The sequence below is a fragment of the Hypomesus nipponensis genome, chromosome 6 (assembly GCF_054491055.1).
Source record: "Hypomesus nipponensis isolate SF chromosome 6, ASM5449105v1, whole genome shotgun sequence".
In the NCBI taxonomy this organism is placed as follows: domain Eukaryota; kingdom Metazoa; phylum Chordata; class Actinopteri; order Osmeriformes; family Osmeridae; genus Hypomesus; species Hypomesus nipponensis.
This window is the reverse complement of record NC_140366.1, coordinates 6985288-7006273: the sequence shown is the minus strand read 5'-3', so window position 1 is coordinate 7006273 and position 20986 is coordinate 6985288. Positions and strand designations below refer to the sequence as shown.

Sequence of the window (20986 nt, the reverse complement as noted above, 5' to 3'; positions counted from 1 at the left end):
CATCAACCATTCCGTTCACTCTAAAGATGTGGTAAAGTTCCCAGAGTTCTTGTCAACAGATGATTTTAAATACATGATTACAACTTTTTTTTTTTACGAGATTGGCTTTTAGGTAGGCTGATTTTGGCCGTTTTGGTCGCTTTTATGGCAACAGAAGTTTAATGATGTGGAAGATCTGGAGATGCTCGTCGACTTTGAATTATTCATTTAATCAACGACGAGTTTTAAAAAGCAAACTTTTGGGCAGGAACTATAATATAGCAGCATGTATGCCAGAGGCAGCTGGATTTTTAGGTGTAAACGACCATACGGGACTGCACGAGTTTTCTGTCATCGAATGTGACACGTTTTGGGGCGCAGTTGCGCGTCAACGGCTCTCCTGGATAAGTCCCTTTTCCTCCGTTCAGAACTGTGATTTGACTCAAGGCAATATAAAGTGGTTCGAAGGGGGGGAGATAAATGTATCTGGTAAGGTTACATTTTTTTCAAAACTAACTAAAGTCTTTGCATGCTTTGTTTATAACAACATGCTATTATTGGAGGGAAAATGCAAGAGTAGCCCATATCCCATGGCATATTCAAGATTCAAGATTCATATTAGTATTAGAGTGGGAAAACTTCGTTAGTTGGAGGGACAGTACTGATCTAATTTGTCAAGAAAAACCCTTCTCCTTATACTGTTAGGGCTAGGAGACAAAGACTCGATTGGAAGGTCAAATAAAACGTTTAGAGAAAGCATGCACTGTGTTCAAACAATTAAGCTATACATTGTGTGCCAGTATGATGTGTGAGAGTATGATGGTGAATATAAGAGAATGTGATACTGAGTGTGAAAGAGAATTAGGCTATGGTGTGCGAGAGGCGAATAATTATTTCTGTCCTACAAGGGCTCTCATACTTGTCAATGAATGCATGTGTGCCTCAGTAAACTGCTTGGACCGACATGTACACACCTGCCCAGAAAGAGTTGCCCTGATCTGGGAGAGAGATGAACCAGGGTCTGAGGTCAAGGTTACCTACAGGTTAGAAATTAGCCTATTTTATCAAGGTCACATGACATGAACAAATAATACAGCTAAACATGATGTCGTTCTTATTTTCTAGCATGATTGCGTGTTTCACCATGACCAATTCCTAAGCTAAATACAGCATGTTCTTTCAAATAAAATAATCACACAAAAAAACATTTGTGCAATTCCTCCCCACAGACAGCTGTTGGACCTGACATGTCGCCTGGCCAACTTGCTGAAGAGGCAAGGGGTGTGTCGGGGGGACTGTGTCACCCTCTATATGCCCCCCTGCCCCCTGGCAGTGGCCTCCATGCTGGCCTGTGCCCGTATCGGTGCTGCCCACAATGTGGTGTTTGCAGGTTTCAGTGCCGAGGCCTTGGCTGATCGAATCAGAGATGGTGAGGCTGTCTGGATGGCAGAGGGCCACTGACATATAGAGTCAGAGATGGTGAGGCTGTCTGGATGGCAGTGGGCCACTGACATATAGAGTCAGAGATGGTGAGGCTGTCTGGATGGCAGTGGGCCACTGACATATAGAGTCAGAGATGGTGAGGCTGTCTGGATAGCAGTGGGCCACTGACATATAGAGTCAGAGATGGTGAGGCTGTCTGGATGGCAGTGGGCCACTGACATATAGAGTCAGAGATGGTGAGGCTGTCTGGATGGCAGTGGGCCACTGACATATAGAGTCAGAGATGGTGAGGCTGTCTGGATGGCAGTGGGCCACTGACATATATAATCTAAGACAAAAATGAAAGACAGGATGATTTAAAACACCACCATTAAATTGGTGATTTGTTTCGTTTATCAATACCAAGATTGTGACAGCGGTGTCAAATCAAGGGCATTTTTATTGGAAGCGTTTTACAAGTACACATGTAGGCTACAACTCATTTTTTTATTTTTAATACACACTGTGTCAATAGGACTCTAAATGACCTCACAACTTATTTAAAAATGAGAAGGACTTTCCCAAGTGACCAGTGGGTAATGATTGGTTAGATCAAAGCTATGGGCTACTTGATTGACTGGGTGAGCTTTTTATAGATTTTTCACCATGAGTAGGATTTTATGTTACGTGTCCTCACTCACCCGATGAAGCAAAGGTCAGGTTTCCCTAATCCTGCACTAAGATCGAGATTAAATAAAGGTTCGGATCAGGTCTCTTTTCCATGCTGTAACGAAAGTATGAGCTAAAATTAAATTGAAAATAGCCCAAATAAGATAACAGACAAGTGTTTACCTAGAATTAAAAAGTCTCTACAGCTAAAAATCAATTTGCTCAACCATTGTTCTAGCCCAGTCTAGCACAGTCATCACGGTCAACCAGGGAGTAAGAGGCGGCAAAGTCACAGACTTGAAGAAGACTGTGGATGCAGCCGTCCAAAACTGCCCCTCGGTCCGGCAGGTGCTTGTTGCCATGAGAACAGAGAACCCAGTCATCATGATGGATAGAGACATCCCCCTGGAGGAGGTAAACCCATTAACATCCAGTAATACTTCTACACAATGGGGGTATTATTATTGGATTCACAAGTTTTAGGCCTAAATAGTTTACAATAACCTTTTTTAATCAAAAGGTATATGGATAATGGCCGCGTTACCCAGATTTGTTAAGAAGCTCTTAACACTAAGAGCGTCTTAAGAACGTTCTAAGGGCGCTCTAGAACGCTCTTAGAACGTTCTTAAGGAGATCTTAGCGTTAAGAGCTTCTTAACGAATTTGGGAAACCCGGCCAATTTCAGTTAACCGGGGATTGTGCGATTGTGACTACCTCGTTCAAGTCCGAAATTTCATTTGTAATGTAGAAAACGTGTACCAACTGCATATGCAGCAAAATGTACACTTTTGCATGTTAGTATTCTGACAAGGCTGTGTTAAGACTCAAAATGGCTGACTTGTTGGAGCCCCCGTAGGAGATGATGAAGGAGGATGTGGTGTGTGAGCCTGTTGCCCTGGACAGTGAGGAAGTGCTGTTCCTGCTGTACACATCTGGAAGCACAGGGAAGCCCAAGGGCCTGGTCCACACCCAGGCTGGGTACCTGCTATACGCCTCACTCACTCACAGGGTGAGCCTTATCTGCTATTTCTCTCCTACAGTTTTGAGGTCTGGGGGAGGAAAAGAGAGACAGGGCATATCTAAATTCAAAAGGGGTCATTGCAAAACAGTTTCTTGAAACTTGTACAAAAGCAACTTTTGATTGGAGCCTTGCACTATGTGTACTTTTAGAAAGGTCATGGTGTGGTAATTTTGTTGTGACACTCACTAGGAAGTTACTGAGCAACCATTTGTCACTGTACCCTTTCAACAAAGATGTCTTTGGGGAAAGACATCTGCCTAAACATGGTGAACTCTCTCAGGAAGTTAAATCATTTGAATGTTGGTAACTTTGGTTATCTATTTAGGATAATATATATTCATTTATTGTTGAAAATAGTTATTTAGTTGTTACATGATATAAAAATATAAGATTTTCCAAATTCCTTCAAGGTTAACAAAGGATTGTAAGTGTAAAATGCTGTTACATATTCTGCAGTCAAAGATAAAATCTCAAAAAAACAAATTGGATGTCATTATAGATGTTATTTTCCTACCAAGACAAGAAATAACATACACAGTCTTCGCTTCCCTATTCTCTTCTTCAGTATGTCTTCAACTACCATGATGGAGATGTGTTTGGCTGTGTGGCAGATATTGGCTGGATAACGGGGCACAGTTATGTCGTCTATGGGCCTCTATCCAACGGAGGAACCACAGTGCTGTTTGAAAGCACACCAGTATACCCGGACCCAGGTGACAACATGAGCCTAGTTGAGGGTGACGTTATTGCTGAATACACAATATTTGGCGATCTTTTTACATTAATGTTACATAACTACCATGTAACTATACAGTAATACTTACATAAAAACATTGGTGGTTGTACGAAATTGCATTTAACTAGCAATCCCTAGTAATACCTAGTAAGTAACAACATTAGCAGTGACATAGGACTTGTAATGTAGTTACAAGTCATTATTGTTTATCAATTATTATCAGTAACAAGTTATTACACAAGTGAAACTTGGGTTGGGGTTTCTACAGTGTTCTTTGAAAACGTCTCTTGCTTTGGGAGTAGCTGTCCATGACATGCACTTGACCCAACAATCCTTTCCCCTAAATTTAGCCCCTTTGTTTATATTCACTATAGGCCCTCTGTCCTTGGTGGTGATTTCATATGCTTCTTACACGCAACATAAGCATGTAACACAGGTGTTTCTAACCATGTTCCTGGAGAGCTACTATTCCTGTAGGTTTATTCTCGAATCCCTGTTGTAACTAAACTGATTCAACACATTAGAACATCCTATAACAAATATTAGAATATGTTGTGCTAAATCTACAGGAAGGTAGCTTTCCCGAAATAGTCAGACACTCCTAAAATAATATATGTTTTTAACCTGCTATTTGCTGGTTTTCAAATGTTGACCGAAATTAAGCCCAAATAATGACACAGTCTCTCTTATGGGGTTTGCAGGGAGATACTGGGAGATGGTTCAGAGACTCAAGGTCAACCAGTTTTATGGCGCCCCCACAGCTATCCGCCTGCTGTTGAAGTACGGGGATGAATGGGTACAGAAATACGACCGCTCCTCGCTCAAAACCCTGGGCTCTGGTATGCCAAACATCAGAGGCTGTCTTAGATCAAAATGTCCTCTGCAAGCCACCCAGATTTGTCTTTCCACTGTACTCACTGTACTGAACATCGATGGCAGCATGCTAAGTTAGCACCATGTTGTTAGCGTCAAAATGAGTGAAAATAGGTTGTGTGAGGGTTGAAAGCAGGTATTTTTCTTTTTTGGGATGACTCAGGAGAACCTTGTTGCCTAGAGGAGCTGATCCACATAGCGGAGCCTAACTGCCTAGCCACTGTAGAGGGTGCATAGTTTCCAGTAAACTGTAAAAAACAATGATGGAAGGGTACTTCATGTGTTGGATGTTTGAAGGTGACCATTCAATATACTCAGGACTTCACTTGTTAACCTGATTCTGTACTTGTCAACACACACACGCACCCTCTGACAAACGACGCCCATTGCCAGTTTGCGATAAGCTCCTCCCTGTTTCCTTTGCCAGTGGGAGAGCCAATCAACAGTGAGGCTTGGGACTGGTACCACCGCGTGGTAGGGGACGGCCGATGTCCTGTGGTGGACACCTGGTGGCAGACAGGTAACTGGGATCTTCACCCTACTGTGTTCATTACATTGGACCTTTTCATCTTTTGTTCACTTAGCAGACGCTTTCATCCAACGCAATGCACAAATAGTGCTTGTAGCAAGTACAGCAGGAGATCAAGGATTAGATATGTATGGCGGTCAGACTCAAGGAATGTCTGTATTTACTTAGCCACATCCTCAAAGTAACTACATCTCAGTTACCCGGTACAGTGAACAAAAAGAATACTTTAGTGCAAAAATAATATCACACTTACTTAACTACAGTGTAACAACAACAGTTAAATCACAGCAGTGCATAGTACAATGCAGCAAAATCTATGGCATGAAATAAGTGAAAGGTCAAACATGTTAGTGGGTATGCCACGTCATTCCAAGACCTTGTGTTATAGTATATTAGCTAGGCAGCTTTAACTCTGCATTTGGATCTGTTATTAATAGAGCAGGATCTGGTCCACCGACAGCATAAACACAATCCATGTAAAGAAATGCAGAGTTCATGAACTTTCTAGAAGGGAGCTTCAGCAAGCAGGGGAATAGAGACTAAAAGTCTTAAAGGGGAGAGGAGCCCATTCCTCCCACCAAGAAAGGAATGACAGTATTTTATAATAGATCCCCTCCCCTACACACACACACACACGCACCACACTCACATGTATATAAATATATTCCTCTCTTGCACATGTCCACATCCAGTTACAAGCCATTAGAACACTGGACTGGATTTTTTCCATCTCTTCCTGATTCCTTCAAACCATCTGTTTTTCTCATTTGGTTTGTTATCTGCAGCATAGGAAAAGCTGAACTGTGGCAAGATTTCAATAAAAATCTCTTCTAAATATCATTTCCATTGTGAGGGTGAACTTGCAATTCAGATTATATTTTTGTAGTGTGTTTCCTATAAATTGCTCTCCCGTTGCCCACACCTGCAGTCATCCACTAAATGGCTGTAGATGCTGTACACGTTGAAAAAGCTGCTGCTTGATAAATTGAAAATGACAGACTGGCTGCACGGGCTGCCCTCTCTCTCTCCCCCCCCCCCCTCTCTCTCTCTCTCTCTATCTCTCTCTCTCTCTGTCTCTCTCTCTATATATATATATATATATATCTCTCTTTCTCTCTCTTTCTCCATGGTAGAGAACGGACAGGAGATGCAGTAAGTCTGTATAATGGAGTATGAATAATGGCTACCCCCGTTTCTGAAAGGCTTGCTTTCTTTGGAATTGTGGTGATGAAAGACAAATGCAGGGTACAACTCACAGATTTTGATATTTGTACAGTATTATTGTCCTGTTATGTCAGCACAAACATAATTACAGGTCTGTAACCAATATTCATCTACCAAAGATGTTTAGCAGGAAGTATAACTGCAGGTTTTCAAAGCTGATTTCCCTGATAAATAGATTATCGAGGAAGTAACATGCATATTGACCCTATATATGTCAGCCACAATCCCGACAAATTAGACTCATTTGGTAATTACAAAATCCACCAAAAGAATGTTAATTAACATGGGAGTGGCAAATACTCATAATTAAACATGCGAGAGTCAAGCATTACAGACACAGATATGACCCAAATACCCTACTTCAGAAAGAGGATTATATTGTTGTTATTTCATTATGTTTTTTTTGTCTTTTCCAACATTCCAATTAGTGAGTAAATGGCATTATTGATAATTGCCGGCAGTTTGATCTGTCCAAAAGTAGCCCATTAGAGGATAAATCAGAGATTTTGACCGGCCGTTGGCACTGCGCCCCCTTGTCGGATCATCCCTGGTGTCCTAGTTACGGCCGGCACACTCAGCTTGTGCCACCGTCCCCAGATTACCATTGGGTCCCAACGAGTGAATCAAACCTAATTGTGTTGAATTCATTCAAACATCTGTAGTGAGGCTCTGGGGGCTTATGGGCGGTTTATTTCCCAGATTTCTTCCACGCATGGCCAAATGTTTTGTCACTTTCTCTGCTATCATTTGTTTGCTTTGTGTTCCCTTAAGCAGCTATTGAGAGAAAGTTCATTGAGTCTGATCATGTATCTCCTCAGCATCTGCCTTCATGTATTCACCTCTGAAAGCTAAAGCTAAAAAAGACAACATGAGGGATCTTTTTCCACTATTGAATCACGTGTTTTTTTCTGATCTTCAAGAGACAGGAGGGATCTGCATCTCTCCTCGACCTTCAGACCCGGATGCAGAGATTGTTCCGGGCATGGCCATGCGGCCCTTCTTTGCCTTCATGTATTCACCTCTGAAAGCTAAAGCTAAAAAAGACAACATGAGGGATCTTTTTCCACTATTGAATCACGTGTTTTTTTCTGATCTTCAAGAGACAGGAGGGATCTGCATCTCTCCTCGACCTTCAGACCCGGATGCAGAGATTGTTCCGGGCATGGCCATGCGGCCCTTCTTCGGGATCAAGCCGGCGCTCATGGATAGTGAGGTGGCGTGCCCTTCACCCAGGGGAGGGTCCCTGCACTCACACACACACACACACAAAGACAAACACACACATTCAGGGGCCTAAGGACGAGGCTGTAAACAGGCACCAGCTGGATCACTTTTGATACCAGCTCCAATCCCACCCCCCACTTTTCCGTTAACAGACACTCGGGCCCATGCCAACTGCCCTATTAAAAACCTGTAGTCCACCGGATGGCCAACGGGTTGCTTTTGCTCCCAGAAGAGGCAGATTGGGCCAACAGTTGGAGTGGTCTCTGAGCTGATCTCGCCTCTCTGTTTCTCTCTCGCTCCGCTGTCTCCCGCTAAGAGGCCGAACACTCCCTGGATCTGATAATCTGTATTAAGAGGGCTACAGCTGTGCCTGTTTTGAGGGACTTAAGTAGCATTGTGTGCCATTTGACAACGTTTTAAAGTGGTTGACAAACGGAGGACACGAATGTTGTTGATGACAGACTGGGTCATAAATAACTCGACATTTGAATTTAAAGATTGGCATTATCACAGTAATGTAGCCACTTTTTTCCCCAAACATTGTACTCTTGTGCGAGGTCATCTACTTAACGCTTCCCGGTTTTTACCAACCATTGTGGGGGGGGTCAAATCATTAATCATGTAGTTGTACAGCTTTTACATCAGCAAGGAATACAACAACATTTCCCACATGTCTGTTGAGAAACAATTGGCCATACTGTATACACTGAAGTCCAATATATGTTACTCCTTTATTCAAGGACATTCCTTACAAATCCACCACAGCCGACGTGGGGCAACGTTTTCAAATGTAAATCCAATTGAATCCAGGAAGGCTGACAAACTGTCTTGTATCAATATTAGTGGTGGGCTGTTGTTTTCAGGGTAAGGTGATCAGTGCCAACGATGCATCAGGAGCACTGTGTATAAGTCAGGCCTGGCCTGGCATGGCTCGCACCATCCACAACGACCACCAGAGATTCACTGAGACCTACTGCCAGCCCTACCCAGGTACGGTAAGAGACTGTTAGACTTGATTTCAATGAGTGACCCTAGGTACTCCATAGATGATCCACTCACTGTTTACCATGCCAAGCCCTAACCAGTGTAGCCCATCACAGTTTGTAGTTATTAAACGTTTGTAGATAATCTATCAGGCCACCTTGAAATACTTTATATCATAATACATGTTATAAACTGTATAGGGAAGGTAAGTGGATGTTGTAAAGGGGTTGAAGGTTGTATTGGAAATAAGATCAGAGCCCAACCTCCCCCATACCAAGTTTCCCTTGTACCACAAACCGTAATGAAGTGTAACTACATAATAGTTCCTAGGAGATATAGTTCCTATGTAGTTTGGCAAAGCTTTTGCATTTCACCACAAAAATGGCTAAGTTTCTGTATAGGAAACGCCTTGTTCTGCACTCCTAACTCCAACAGCTCTACACCCACAGGTTACTTCTTCACCGGTGACGGCGCTTACCGCTCCAAGGAGGGATACTATCAGATCATTGGTCGTCTTGATGATGTCATCAATGTGAGCGGCCACAGGATAGGGACTGCTGAACTGGAGGATGTTGTGGTGCGTAACGCGCCTGGTTAGCCGCAGACCATTGTAGGAGTAAAACAAATGAGAAAGTCCCTGCACGAGTTGAACAGGTCTCTCTTGAAAAAGAGATTGATCTCAATGAGAATAACCTGTATTGGTTAAATAAATAAAAGTGTAAGCAATATGTCAATTGTGGTCAGTAGAGATGGTTAAGCATAGATCGATCCTGCTCCAGTTATAACAGGTTATAGATAAGTTGAACATGAATGGTCGGAGAAAATGTGAGAGAAACTATCCAGATGGACAGGTAGTTGTCATTCTATGAATATTCTCTTTTAGAACCAGTGCCCTGGAGTAGCTGAGTCTGCAGTCATTGGTTACTCCCATGACATCAAAGGTCAAGGTATGGTCTGGCACCATTTTTTCTGCGAAAGTCATAAAAAGTCATAGAAACCGTTCAACCAGTTCCTTGAAGTAAATTATTCCTGTTTACAGTTTAAGGGAGAACCTAACCACTTTGTGGTGTTTTTACAGGGGTGTATGCGTTTGTGGTGCTGAAGCAAGGAGTCGAGGTCCAAGAGGCGCTTCTGGCTCTGCGAATCACAGAGATGGTTTCCAGGAGTATAGCCAAGTATGCCTGTCCAGACTTCATCCAGGTGCGGTACTCTACTTTACCCTTCTGAAATGTTTAAAACACAATTATGTTTAAGAGTTATATTTAGCTTGGTGACAGCATGGGGAATGCATGAGCATGTGTGTCGGGTCATTTATTGTGTATTTATTTTCTGTGGACTTTCAGTCTTTAAGGCTCTACCTTGAGGTAATTTTCTGTCCTTACAATACAAATACCTTTATTTATTGATTGATTTGGTAATTAAGCAATCGATCGACAGAAAAATTCACCCCGCTCTTAATGCCGTTGTTGATAGTCCACAAAATGTGCACATTGTATTCAGTTTAAGGTTGATAAGCTTGAGTCAAACACAACATTTTACACAGTTATGAATCCGTTAGGAAAGAGTTCATATTTGACAGCAGCTGGCAACAGGATCACCTCTCGTATCACAGTTGAATTATCGGCTAATAAAACAATAAAACAGCCCAGATGGAACTGGCCCCATAGTGACGTTCACATGAAAAGGTACCTTTCTACGGTGTAATTTGCTCATATTTTCATACAATACGTGTATTGTATTAATGTTTGCTGAAAGCATTACTCTCTTTACAAAGTTGTATGCACCATTCTGGTTGAGAATCAACAAAAATGATCAATAACATGACGTAGATTATGAATGACATCATGAATATATTATCCAACTATGCATCCTGGCTGCATCATGCTACGTATCATCATGCTAACAGTGACAGGTGTTTTAAAGGTGGTGAAGCGCTTGCCAAAGACGCGTTCAGGGAAGATCATGCGTCGGGTTCTGAGGAGTGTGGTGGAGCAGGAGACAGACAAGCTGGGTGACCTCAGCACACTGGACGACCCCACGGCCGTCCAGGAAGTCATCCAGGGTCACGAGCGTCTCCGTGGAGACAGAGAACAGCAGAAGTAGCGTGCCATTTTCTTTTTTTCCTCTCTGTGCATAAATTAAGCATTCCACAAAACTAGATGGAAAAGGAACACATTTGTGGAAATGTTTTGATTTACACTACATTTAGAGCTCTATTGCCTGTACTGTACTTACATTTGTATGCCTACCGGTAATTAGTATGCATGTAGTATGTTACCAGTCTCCATATAAGTAATTACTGCGAAATGCATTATCATAATGTTGCTTCATGCATGCATAACAATGTATTTTCTTTATCATGTGGGTAATAAAGCTCAACAAAGCACTTAAAATATCTGTCTCTGAAATGTTTCTGTACAATGCACAAAGTGCACTTTGCTCGACCACACATTTTCACATTAACAGTCACGTTAAAATAAAGCTTTTATTGTAGTACAAAATATGATCATTTTAAAAAGACTCATGAAGAGAATGGTATAGAGTTCGAAGCACTCTATTCTCTCAGCTTGATCAAGGACAAAAAAAGCGACATAAAAATGATTGGTTCATACTGCACAGTTATTTGGAGATGAATACTTAATCCGTAGCAAAATCATACATCCTTTTTTAGATTGGTCAGCTCCCAGCGACCTTCTCCACACAATTTTAACAGGACATCATGATACTGTGGAGGAACAGACACAAACAGATCCTGCTAAGTATTGTCCTCTGTGGCCTAAAGCATTATCATTCTGTTGCTTTACAACATCTAAAGACTACCTACAGCATCCAGAAAAAAAAACGAAAACACAGTTCCCTGTAATACGACAATTTTCTCCTTTGACGCTTAAACAAACGAGTTGTCTTGAAACCAAATATTGCCGGTGTTGTAAAAAGATAACATATAGATAAATCTAGAAAAAAACGCCTCGTTTTTAAATAACATTTGAAACGGCATCGTCGACCTCTGTGGCGAGCTTAATCTGGTGCAGGTTGGGTCCTGGTGGAGCTTACCTTCTCCAGGCTGCTGCGATGGCCCAGACTAAGCAGAGTCATCCCCAGCTGCTGACAGGCACGGTACATCTGTCCTTCGGCCTCCTCCGACAGAGCACTGGTGGCCTCATCCAGCACTGAGACGTAGCAAAACAGGGGAGGAACACTTTGTAGAAGCCACATATCCAGGTTATGAAGTCAGCCATGATGAATATGTACACCAACGGTTGACCTTATGGTCTGTGTCTCTGATGCCATGCTGTCTTTTTTGAAGCGCCACCTCCTCGTCAAAGTCACGGTGAAGTGTTTTCACAAAGCTCACGTTCTGGAAGTTCCATACCGTATCTTTTTACATTTAGAGACATTGATGAGAGTAATGCTCGAATACAGATGTGGCCAATGCGACAACCACCGTATGGATAATCTTACATGCCCACAGTGACGTCATCATTCACAGACATCGTCTTGTTTTGAATCATAAATGAAGATCTATTCGCTCCTGTGATGAGTACAGTCTTGTTGCTAACCCAAGGACTCACCTGCGTATTTGGGCTGTAGGTAGAAGAGTCGGGCAAAGGAGAGCCTCTGCATCTCCCCTGGAGAGAGAGCATCATACCTGCAGAAACAGAGGAGGAAAAAGAAGGCCAGCCATACATGACTTCCGAGTAGAAGACTAACATTATAAATGAAAAAAAAAAACTCAATGATATGTATATTTATGGAGCTATTTCCCAAATACGTAGCAAATAGCAATGCATGGAGCTGACTGAGTGCAGGAAAACAGCAAGTGTGTATGCTCTCCTCACTGTTCTCTTTGACCTTCAAACTAGTGTTGTTGATTCTTACCAGCTCCAGTCCACCTCTCCATCCAGTCCCCCTGTCCTCTTCAGGAGACCAGACTTCAGAATTAAACAGACAGCAGGGGTTATGACAAATCTCAGATGAATATTGACATATATGTAGCGAAAGGATTTGACACTGAAATCAATATAAACGTACCACTCCTGCCACTTCTAGATACTGTAAGATTCTCTCGTCGTCCACTGACCCTGCAAACATGCAGCCATTAAGCCCACATGGATGTAGGACCTACTCAGAATAATAACCATTCTGAGGAATACATTTAGAATCCTAAATATTTGGTACTATTCACACTATTCTCTAGTAACTTGCATCTGCCTTGCAACAGGTTGGTACTTTATTTTAAAAAAATCAATTCTGAAAATTGAGAAAATATCACTGACCATACCTGACTGAGGGTAAATCTTCTGCAGAGGGTAAATCACCTGAAGAGAAAGAGTCAATTAAAAACCCTGTGTAGAGAAAACGGCATCACATTTACCGTAACGAGACCCCTGTTTCCCTAAACCAAGTCATAGTGCAAGCGGAGAATAAGTCAAAAAACAAGGTCGCGTAATGAGTTGTGTCATGAAATGACATCGGTCAAAGCTTTAAACGATTGACAGGGCATGTAGAACACCTTTGCTGGGGCCGGAGAGGGGGGAGGGAGAGGGGAGGAGGGAGAGGGGGAAGGAGAGGGGAGAGGGAGAGGGGGGAGGGCTGTGAGTGGGCTACCTGCTCTCTCAGTGTCCCGTCAGTCAAGTACGGCTTCTGGGGCAGGAAGAGGATCCCCCTCGGCCCGAAACATGAGGTCATCTGGACAAAACCTGGGGAGATCACACCCCCCATACAGACAGAGCATGATCACACCCCCATACAGACAGAGCATGATCACACCCCCCATACAGACAGAGCATGATCACACCCCCCATACAGACAGAGCATGATCACACCCCCCATACAGACAGAGCATGATCACACCCCCCATACAGACAGAGCATGAGATGGGTGTGCACACCTCTGTGAGTCCTTTCTAATTATAAATGCAACAATATTAGTGGCGGTAGTAGATGCTACGATAAACACTTTATTTATAATGCAGATTTGACTATCATGCAGATTGTTAGTTGTTGGGATTAATAATGCCAAAGTCAAATTGTGTGCTGTACCCCAAGCCCCATAATGCTGTCACAACATAATCACATCATTCGTTTTTAAACCATTTCCCTCTGTTAATCACTCTCCATCTCTCTCCCTCTGACTCAGTCCCCCACCCATCTCCAGCCCTCTCCCTCTCTCAAGCTCAGACCTATGTCAGGGTTTTGAAATGCACGCCGGTCATCATAGACCCCGTAGGGGCAAACACAATAAAGCATCCCCCGATGACCCAGCTGGTCCCCGGCCACACACAAACACACTGACGGGCACCGGGCGAGGCCTCACCGCTGTGAGCCTCCCAGAGGCGGTTGAGGACCCTGAGGAGGGAGGTCTTGCCCGTGCCTGTGTTCCCCACCACCAGTATGTTGGAGCCCTGGCTGATCTTCAGATTCAGGTTTTCCACCAGCAGCTCGTCCGAGAAGGGGGACTTGTAGGACAGTCGCTCCAGGATGAAGGCCGTGTCTACGGGGCCCCCGTGGACGTGGTCACTGTGTCACAGGCACCGCAGTCAGAAAACACGGGTCGCGGTCCTAGCGAATGTCACTAACTGTATATATGCTATGCTGTACTTTATGAACTTCGCACGCTAATAGTTAGCGATAGATACATGATACATATATATAAATGATACATGTCACGTGTTTTTATTATTGGAGTAAATCCCCCATTGTGAAAGTGCACTTTGAAATGCACTTTGATTTGATATTCAGTCATAATAAGTGCAGCAAACCCAGATAAACAAATATTTCTCACTCACGTGTCAAAAATGCAACACTTCCTTTAAGGCAACAACAATGCGGTGTTTAATCATGTAACCGGAGGAGTTGGATCAAATGGGGGGGATAGGTTACACATTTAAAATACTTTGACTTGAAATGAACTACCTGTCAAAGTCATAAGTATCCCCTGACGTTGGGTCGTAGTCACACTGCCTTCTCAAGATGTCATCCATCACCTCCCTCAGCTCCCCAATCCTATCCAGAACACACACACACACAATTTGGTTGGCACAACCAGGAAAGACAGATTCAGACACACACACGCACGTACCCACCCACACTAACACACACACTCTGCAAGGTCATCAGTATGCAGCGGCGTACCTGTGGGTGTATCCGGCCACATCTGACAGAGTGGTTGACAGGTCTATTAGCTGAGTAAAGCCGTTTATCAAGTAGATGCAGACAAAGGCGTTCTGGAGAGAGAGAGAGAGAGAGAGAGAGAGAGAGAGAGGAGAGAGAGGGAGAGAGAGAGAGAGAGGGAGAGAGAGGGAGAGAGAGGGAGAGAGGGAGAGAGAGAGAGAGAGAGAGAGAGAGAGAGAGAGAGAGAGAGAGAGAGAGAGAATGCATTTATACGTGGAAACAAAACTTTTGGTTGCATAGATGACCTCATGAACACGCCCATTCAGAGATACAGTAACAGATTCAGTTACAGCTCATTTTAAATAGCGTATGATGCCACCACGATGCCAATAGTGGAATTACTACTGAAACAGGGTCCTTCAGATTACAAAATGTTTCTGATGTTTACAAGTTCAACCTAAGTCCGAGCAAAATGTGAAATCACCCCATATAAGCTACACAAAATATAATACAAGTGTATATGTATACGTGAGTGGTCCACAATGCTGCTAAAATATCTACAAAGATGATAAGAAAGCGAAAAACCTAGCCATTCAAAATGTCCACCTCAGTGAATACTGGGCTGCTCCATGACATGTGAGTGTTTCTAAGCACATACAAACCATCCATACAATCACAAGACCCCACTTTGTGGAACATTTAAGTAACACACGTCCATAAGCCCCCCCCCCCCCCCCCCCCCCCCCCCCCCCACTGAATCCCACTGCCTAGACCCTGTGTGTCACGGCAACCACTGCTTGTGAGACTCTCTCCTTTGGCAAGGAAGTGGAAACAGGCTGAGGGAAGGCCTACCTTACTGATGAGAGCGCTCAGCTCCCCGGGGCCGAGGCCGTCATAAAGCCCAGAGAAGATGGGGATGGCGATGACGATATAGCTGAGGAAGCCACCGAGGTAATCAAAGGTATTCACTCCGACTGACAAGACAGGAGAGGAATCCAGGAGTCATTCGAATGGAGGATTGCAATTGTGAGTGAGTGAGTGTGTGTGTGTGTGTGTATATGTGAGTGTGTATATGTGAGTGTGTATCTGTGAGTGTGTATATGTGAGTGTGTATATGTGAGTGTGTATATGTGCGTGTGTGTATATGTGAGTGTGTATATGTGAGTGTGTATATGTGAGTGTGTATATGTGAGTGTGTATATGCGTGTGTGTATATGTGAGTGTGTATATGTGAGTGTGTATATGTGAGTGTGTATATGCGAGTGTGTATATGTGAGTGTGTATATGCGTGTGTGTATATGTGAGTGTGTATATGTGAGTGTGTATATGTGAGTGTGTCGATAGCCATACTGTAAAGCCAGAGCTCCTTATTTATCAGGGTCTTCTGAGTATGCAGCAGTGTCTGCAATTTGCGATTGGTCCGCATGTGTTCCACTTTTCCAGCTCTATACAAACAAACACACACCCCCGTAGGTTGAGGGAATGAAGCCTCCCCCCCCCCCCATATAATCATACTACATAAACAACTATATTGAAAAGTAAATCAGGTGGTACAGTTTAATTAAAGAAACCTTTACAAAAACAATGGCTGACTGACCTGTAAAAGGCAGCAGATTCTGCGTTCACACGGATCTGCATGTGTTTGAACCTGGGAGTAAAAAGCAACTCAGAGCTTCAGTCATATTACTCAAAAGTAGCTTTGTTTGAAAAATTATATACTCTAACACCTTTTAGAGTTTGACTCGACTGAAGAGTATGACTCTTAGAGTGAGTATGACATTGACTATGAACAGTCTTACAATATCTATTTTTCCAATGCACAGTATGCTATTTCCAACACAGGAACAAATGTATAGCGTTTATCTCATACTTGGCTGGTATATCAGTCAAGTGATTTCAACATGGATCTGTGGAGAAATGGTGAAAACTTCTGGTGCTAAAGGCAAGTCTCCAACACCCACATTACATCTGACCTTCCACTTCCACATTCCACACATTCACATCTTGGGTTAGCTTTAACCTTGCTGACTCACCATCTCCAAGCACAACTAGTAGAAGGTACTCTAGAGGATGTCCTTTTTCATTCCATTCAAAAATGCCTCATGACTCTAATAAAAGGGCACTATACCTGAAGTCTCCTTCCAGTTTTTCTTGCTCAAACAGTGTTGACACGATGGGCCCCATGAGGACTTTGTTGGCGAGAGTCCCGATCACAAAGTAACCAAAGATACTAACAGGACCAATCCAACCGGTACTGTGGGACAAGTATCGGGTCAGGTGATTTTTCAATGCTATGCTAACTAAATATTATTCAGTGCACATTTTGGACACAAAAAAAGGTCAACTTTAACCTTATCCATCTGAATGTCAGTACAATTCCCTGCTTTGTTGGGAATGTCTAGATGGTGGCTACCTCCTTGCTTTGACCCCTATACAGTACTTACCTGTGGAAGCAGTGGTACGTGTAGTAAGTAAGAGTGAAAGGCGAGACGATTAGCCTGCTGGCCATGGTGCTCATCTGTTTGCATAGCCTCTCTGTGTCTTGGCTGATGCGCTGGTCTCTGACAAACACACAAACACAAAATAGACCAATGGAACGACAGCTCGATTCGTTGCACTATACAACGCCGCATTTCCCTTGTGTGTGCGAGTGTATGTACTGCTCGGTTACGTACGGGTTGTCAATGTCCTCCCTGAGCACGTTGAGAGTGTAGTAAACTCTTCCTTGGAAGTAGGCCTTGTGTAGGCTCTCCGTTAGTGTCTTCCTCCAGCTCACGTACATCTGACTGCAAATGTATTGGTCCATACTCTTGAGCTGGCCAGACAGACAATATGCATGCATTATCGCCAAAGAAGATACATGTTATACATTCAAGATACATGTTATACAGTCAAAGAGTATGTGCCACCCAAACCACAGACAAAGAGCCTTTGCCTTGTACTATTATTCAAGAAAGTGTCTAGTCATTACAGTTTTTTACAATCGCTATGACAGTTTTTTCAATACCTTTAACACGTTTCCTAAACTCTTAACACAGTTAGCACAACATCCGTCTGTGTAGGCTGTACAATGAACACATTTATTGTTGCTTTGACACAAAATGCATAGAGTAAACACCTATTTTAAATGCTTGAACTTCTTTTATACACAAGCTCAACCAAGACCAAAACAATCGATTTTTACTGCCCGATATACCAATGCTTTCACACTGTCAGCAAAACAGATAACATAATGTTCAAAACCTAAATTATTGGGTAAAGTCAAAGTGAGCAGCTGTTTATATTGTGAATTGAATCACAAATATATCCCCTGTATTCTATTCCATTGCTACTGAGAAACAGCTGAAGTTATGCAAATGCTGTAAATCACAGCTGATTCCCAACTAGGAAACACTCAGGTGTTGAGGTTCTTTCAATTGCATGACCATATGGTATAGACAGTAAAGAGGACCTCTTTGGGCTGATCTTGTGTGGGAAAAGAACAACATAGATATACAGTAATATACACGAAGAAAGTAAGAATACAGTAATGCCTGCACAAAGGAGAGAGAGACAAGTACCAGGACAAGGGAGAGGAGTGGGACAAGGGAGAGGAGTTAGAATGTGTGGTGGCGCTCAGAGAAGGGCCAGAGCTAGGGTAATACTGTAAATGGCAGCTATATTGCATATTTCTTGCAGTAATGTCCTGTTGCAAATGAAGACATTACTGCAGCAATTATGTTTCTGTCTTATTTTTTTCAATACAGTAACCATACATACTATAATGCTACTTTGAGATGGGTCATTCTTTTTTGTTCTGAATTTCTGCAGCAAAAGAAACAAAATGCATTCATTTACTAAACCCAACAAAACTAAAATGTAGAGAGGCTTCAAAAGAAACTGCATTGCAAACATAAACTATAATCTATATACTGTGAGACCTGACACATAAAATAATGCAGTTTCTGTAAATTCATCTGATGTTACTGTTTTCTATGACATTGTGCTATGAATTATTAAAGGTTCCTGTTGAAAGAGAATGTGTGTTAGTGTTTTGGTAGACATGGAGTAATTTTTAGTGTATTTTTGTGTTATGACAATTTGTGTTTGAGTTTAGTTTACATTGTGTGATTTTGTGCATGAAATTCACAGTTTTACCAATTGTGTGTAGTAGGTGTGTATGCGCGTTAAGAGTTTAGGAAACTTGTTATAAGTATTGAAAAAAGTGGCATAGCGATTTAAAAAAACTGTAATGTATATTCTGAATATCACCTCTGATTACATTTCTAAGTCAGACTGTCATGCTTGCCATAAAAATGGGTGCAGCTTGGTCTCCACTGTTATTGACAGTATGCCCCCTGGAAAGTTCTAGATGCTAGGCTTATGGCTCATAATAAAAGGACAGACTGACCTGACCTTGTAAAACAGGAGTTAAAGACAAGGTTACCACAGAGAGTGATTAGATTTCACAAGCTTAGGCAGCAGAAACATTGAGTGCTTTTTTTTGACAGTCGACTATCATTTAGTACAATCTAAACATACTTTCATGATTCAATCACGGTATCTGTGCTGAGCTAAACTTTTGATGAAAAGGTCAAGCCTTTTTCACTCCTTTCTGAAGCCCAATGTAAATAAAGTGGTGGCCATCAGGGCATGTCCTCCTCATTCAGAGGAAATAATGTGGTAAAGAGTGGGTGTAATATTGTAGTGGTTATACTTGTGTAGGTGGTAATATGATTGCAGGACTTCTTTCTAAACCCACGCACCAGCAACTTTCACTTACAGAGGAGTTCAGTAGTATTAATAGGACAGCAAACCCAACCAGGCTCCGGAATCCGCCATAGTCCTTGTTGGAAAGAACCTCGTAGAACTGGCTTGGAATGACCCCCACTTGGTAAATGATAAGCTGTTCTAAGAAAGAATATGAGTCAGCGTGCCGTTAGTAGTTGACTACTGAAATGTCATGTTGAAATGTTGAGACCTACAAAAGGTATTCGTATTAGATGAGCTATCTTATAGTTCTGGAGAAATGTGACAGAAGGTTGGTGCTCTATTTATTTACACAATTATTTCAATAACTTAAGCCTCGGGGCAGCCATACCTGTCAGTGTGACACAAAGTAGCGTCCCAAACATCAGCACATTCTGGTTGAACCATGATGGAAAGAGGACCCTCTGAATACTGCACAATCTCTGCACAAACTTCCAATCTAATTTTGGCCTGGGAAATTTTACAAAAACATAATTAATTCATTAAAGCAGGCAGGATTTTTTCACGTGTAGCTACAGGTCACAACTCTTAGTGCTTAATGTAACTTGGCTTTCTGAAAGTGTTAACTTAAAGGCTTGCTCATTTAATGTTTCAAAATTGTATATTTTTATGCGTATTTGCTATTTCTCAGACTTCTATTCAAACAAAGTTCATTCAAAGTGTCTATGACACTCCCTGAACAGGAAGAGCAGAGTTATTCACAGCCTAGATGATTACCTCTTCAAATGTGAAAAATGTAAGATATCTATGCAATTCAGATCATTCACTGCAACCTTGCTAGATCTCCCATAGTTTCCAAATTGGTAACTAAGTGTAATCCCTTCTAATTGAAACGACACTACATACTGTACACAGACATTAACTAGTCATTCAATGCAAAACAGTCTTACCTTTTAGTCCCTCTGACACTTGTAAGTGGTGGCATTTGCACAGAAGAGTCCAGTGACTTCTTCAGACTCAGAGTCTGTTTTGTGTATTGATGTATGATTTCCCAAGTCAACTTATGTGACAGTTACAGTACTGCTTGATCGAAATACCAGAACAGGAAGATAGTACACATTTACATTTACATTACAATACAAAAGAATAACATAATAAATACCCCGTGCATCACCTCAAAACTAGCGCGAGTATTTCTATATAGCTGTTCGTTATAGTAATGTCTGTCTTCAACCTGCAGAGCGTACGCTTGTGTCCATAAGTCAGTGAGGGCAAATGCGTTGTTTACATTTTTAGCAAACAGCTGAAGAAGACATGGATGTCCGCCCCTCTCGGTTATGCACTGCCATCTAGTGGCTAAACATGCTTCTCTCACGTTATTTCTGTTCGGTAAGCAACAAACTAGGATTCTAAACAAAATATCAAATGATGGATATAAAATAAATACATAACGGGAGCAACAATACCATTATTAATAATATGCACAATTTGTAGGCTTACTTTTACAATCTGATATAGCCTAG

The 20986-nt window shown here is 42.3% G+C and overlaps 2 protein-coding genes across 10 annotated transcripts; one reads left to right on the top strand and one right to left on the bottom strand.

Annotated features, from left to right (window-relative positions):
- Positions 1 to 24: 24 nt before the first annotated feature.
- On the top strand, positions 25 to 11043 carry LOC146286788 (acetyl-coenzyme A synthetase 2-like, mitochondrial). 5 transcript variants are annotated; one of them, XR_014758451.1, is made up of 15 exons: positions 25 to 468; positions 926 to 1022; positions 1209 to 1408; positions 2309 to 2484; positions 2927 to 3079; positions 3657 to 3804; positions 4529 to 4666; positions 5128 to 5220; positions 7374 to 7666; positions 8541 to 8667; positions 9111 to 9238; positions 9545 to 9608; positions 9740 to 9861; positions 10220 to 10346; positions 10585 to 10720. XR_014758451.1 is itself a non-coding variant. In XM_084699762.1 (14 exons), exons 1-14 carry the CDS (start codon positions 162 to 164, stop codon positions 10762 to 10764), a joined length of 2181 nt encoding a protein of 726 aa, XP_084555888.1. In that variant the 5' UTR covers positions 28 to 161; the 3' UTR covers positions 10765 to 11043. The 5 variants fall into 5 exon arrangements, 3 of the variants coding, with proteins under 3 accessions (XP_084555889.1, XP_084555888.1, XP_084555887.1); XM_084699762.1 differs by lacking the exon at positions 10220 to 10346 and having other exon boundaries at positions 28 to 468; positions 9111 to 9193; positions 10585 to 11043; XM_084699761.1 differs by lacking the exon at positions 10220 to 10346 and having other exon boundaries at positions 29 to 468; positions 10585 to 11043.
- An 84-nt stretch (positions 11044 to 11127) lies between these two features.
- abcd4 (ATP-binding cassette, sub-family D (ALD), member 4) lies at positions 11128 to 20748 on the bottom strand. 5 transcript variants are annotated; one of them, XM_084699764.1, is made up of 20 exons: positions 20638 to 20741; positions 20414 to 20543; positions 19855 to 19973; positions 19537 to 19664; positions 17450 to 17589; positions 17219 to 17335; positions 16903 to 17028; positions 16372 to 16422; positions 16125 to 16219; positions 15627 to 15748; positions 14796 to 14887; positions 14577 to 14666; positions 13978 to 14180; positions 13270 to 13361; positions 12944 to 12980; positions 12694 to 12743; positions 12541 to 12593; positions 12234 to 12310; positions 11716 to 11831; positions 11128 to 11386 (listed from the first exon to the last, which is right to left on the bottom strand). In XM_084699764.1, the coding sequence occupies exons 2-20, from the start codon at positions 20446 to 20448 to the stop codon at positions 11315 to 11317; spliced, it is 1815 nt and encodes a 604-aa protein (XP_084555890.1). In that variant the 5' UTR covers positions 20449 to 20543; positions 20638 to 20741; the 3' UTR covers positions 11128 to 11314. The 5 variants fall into 5 exon arrangements, 4 of the variants coding, with proteins under 4 accessions (XP_084555890.1, XP_084555891.1, XP_084555892.1 ...); XM_084699765.1 differs by having other exon boundaries at positions 20698 to 20715; XM_084699766.1 differs by having other exon boundaries at positions 12694 to 12737; positions 20414 to 20748.
- Between the last annotated feature and the right edge of the window lie 238 nt (positions 20749 to 20986).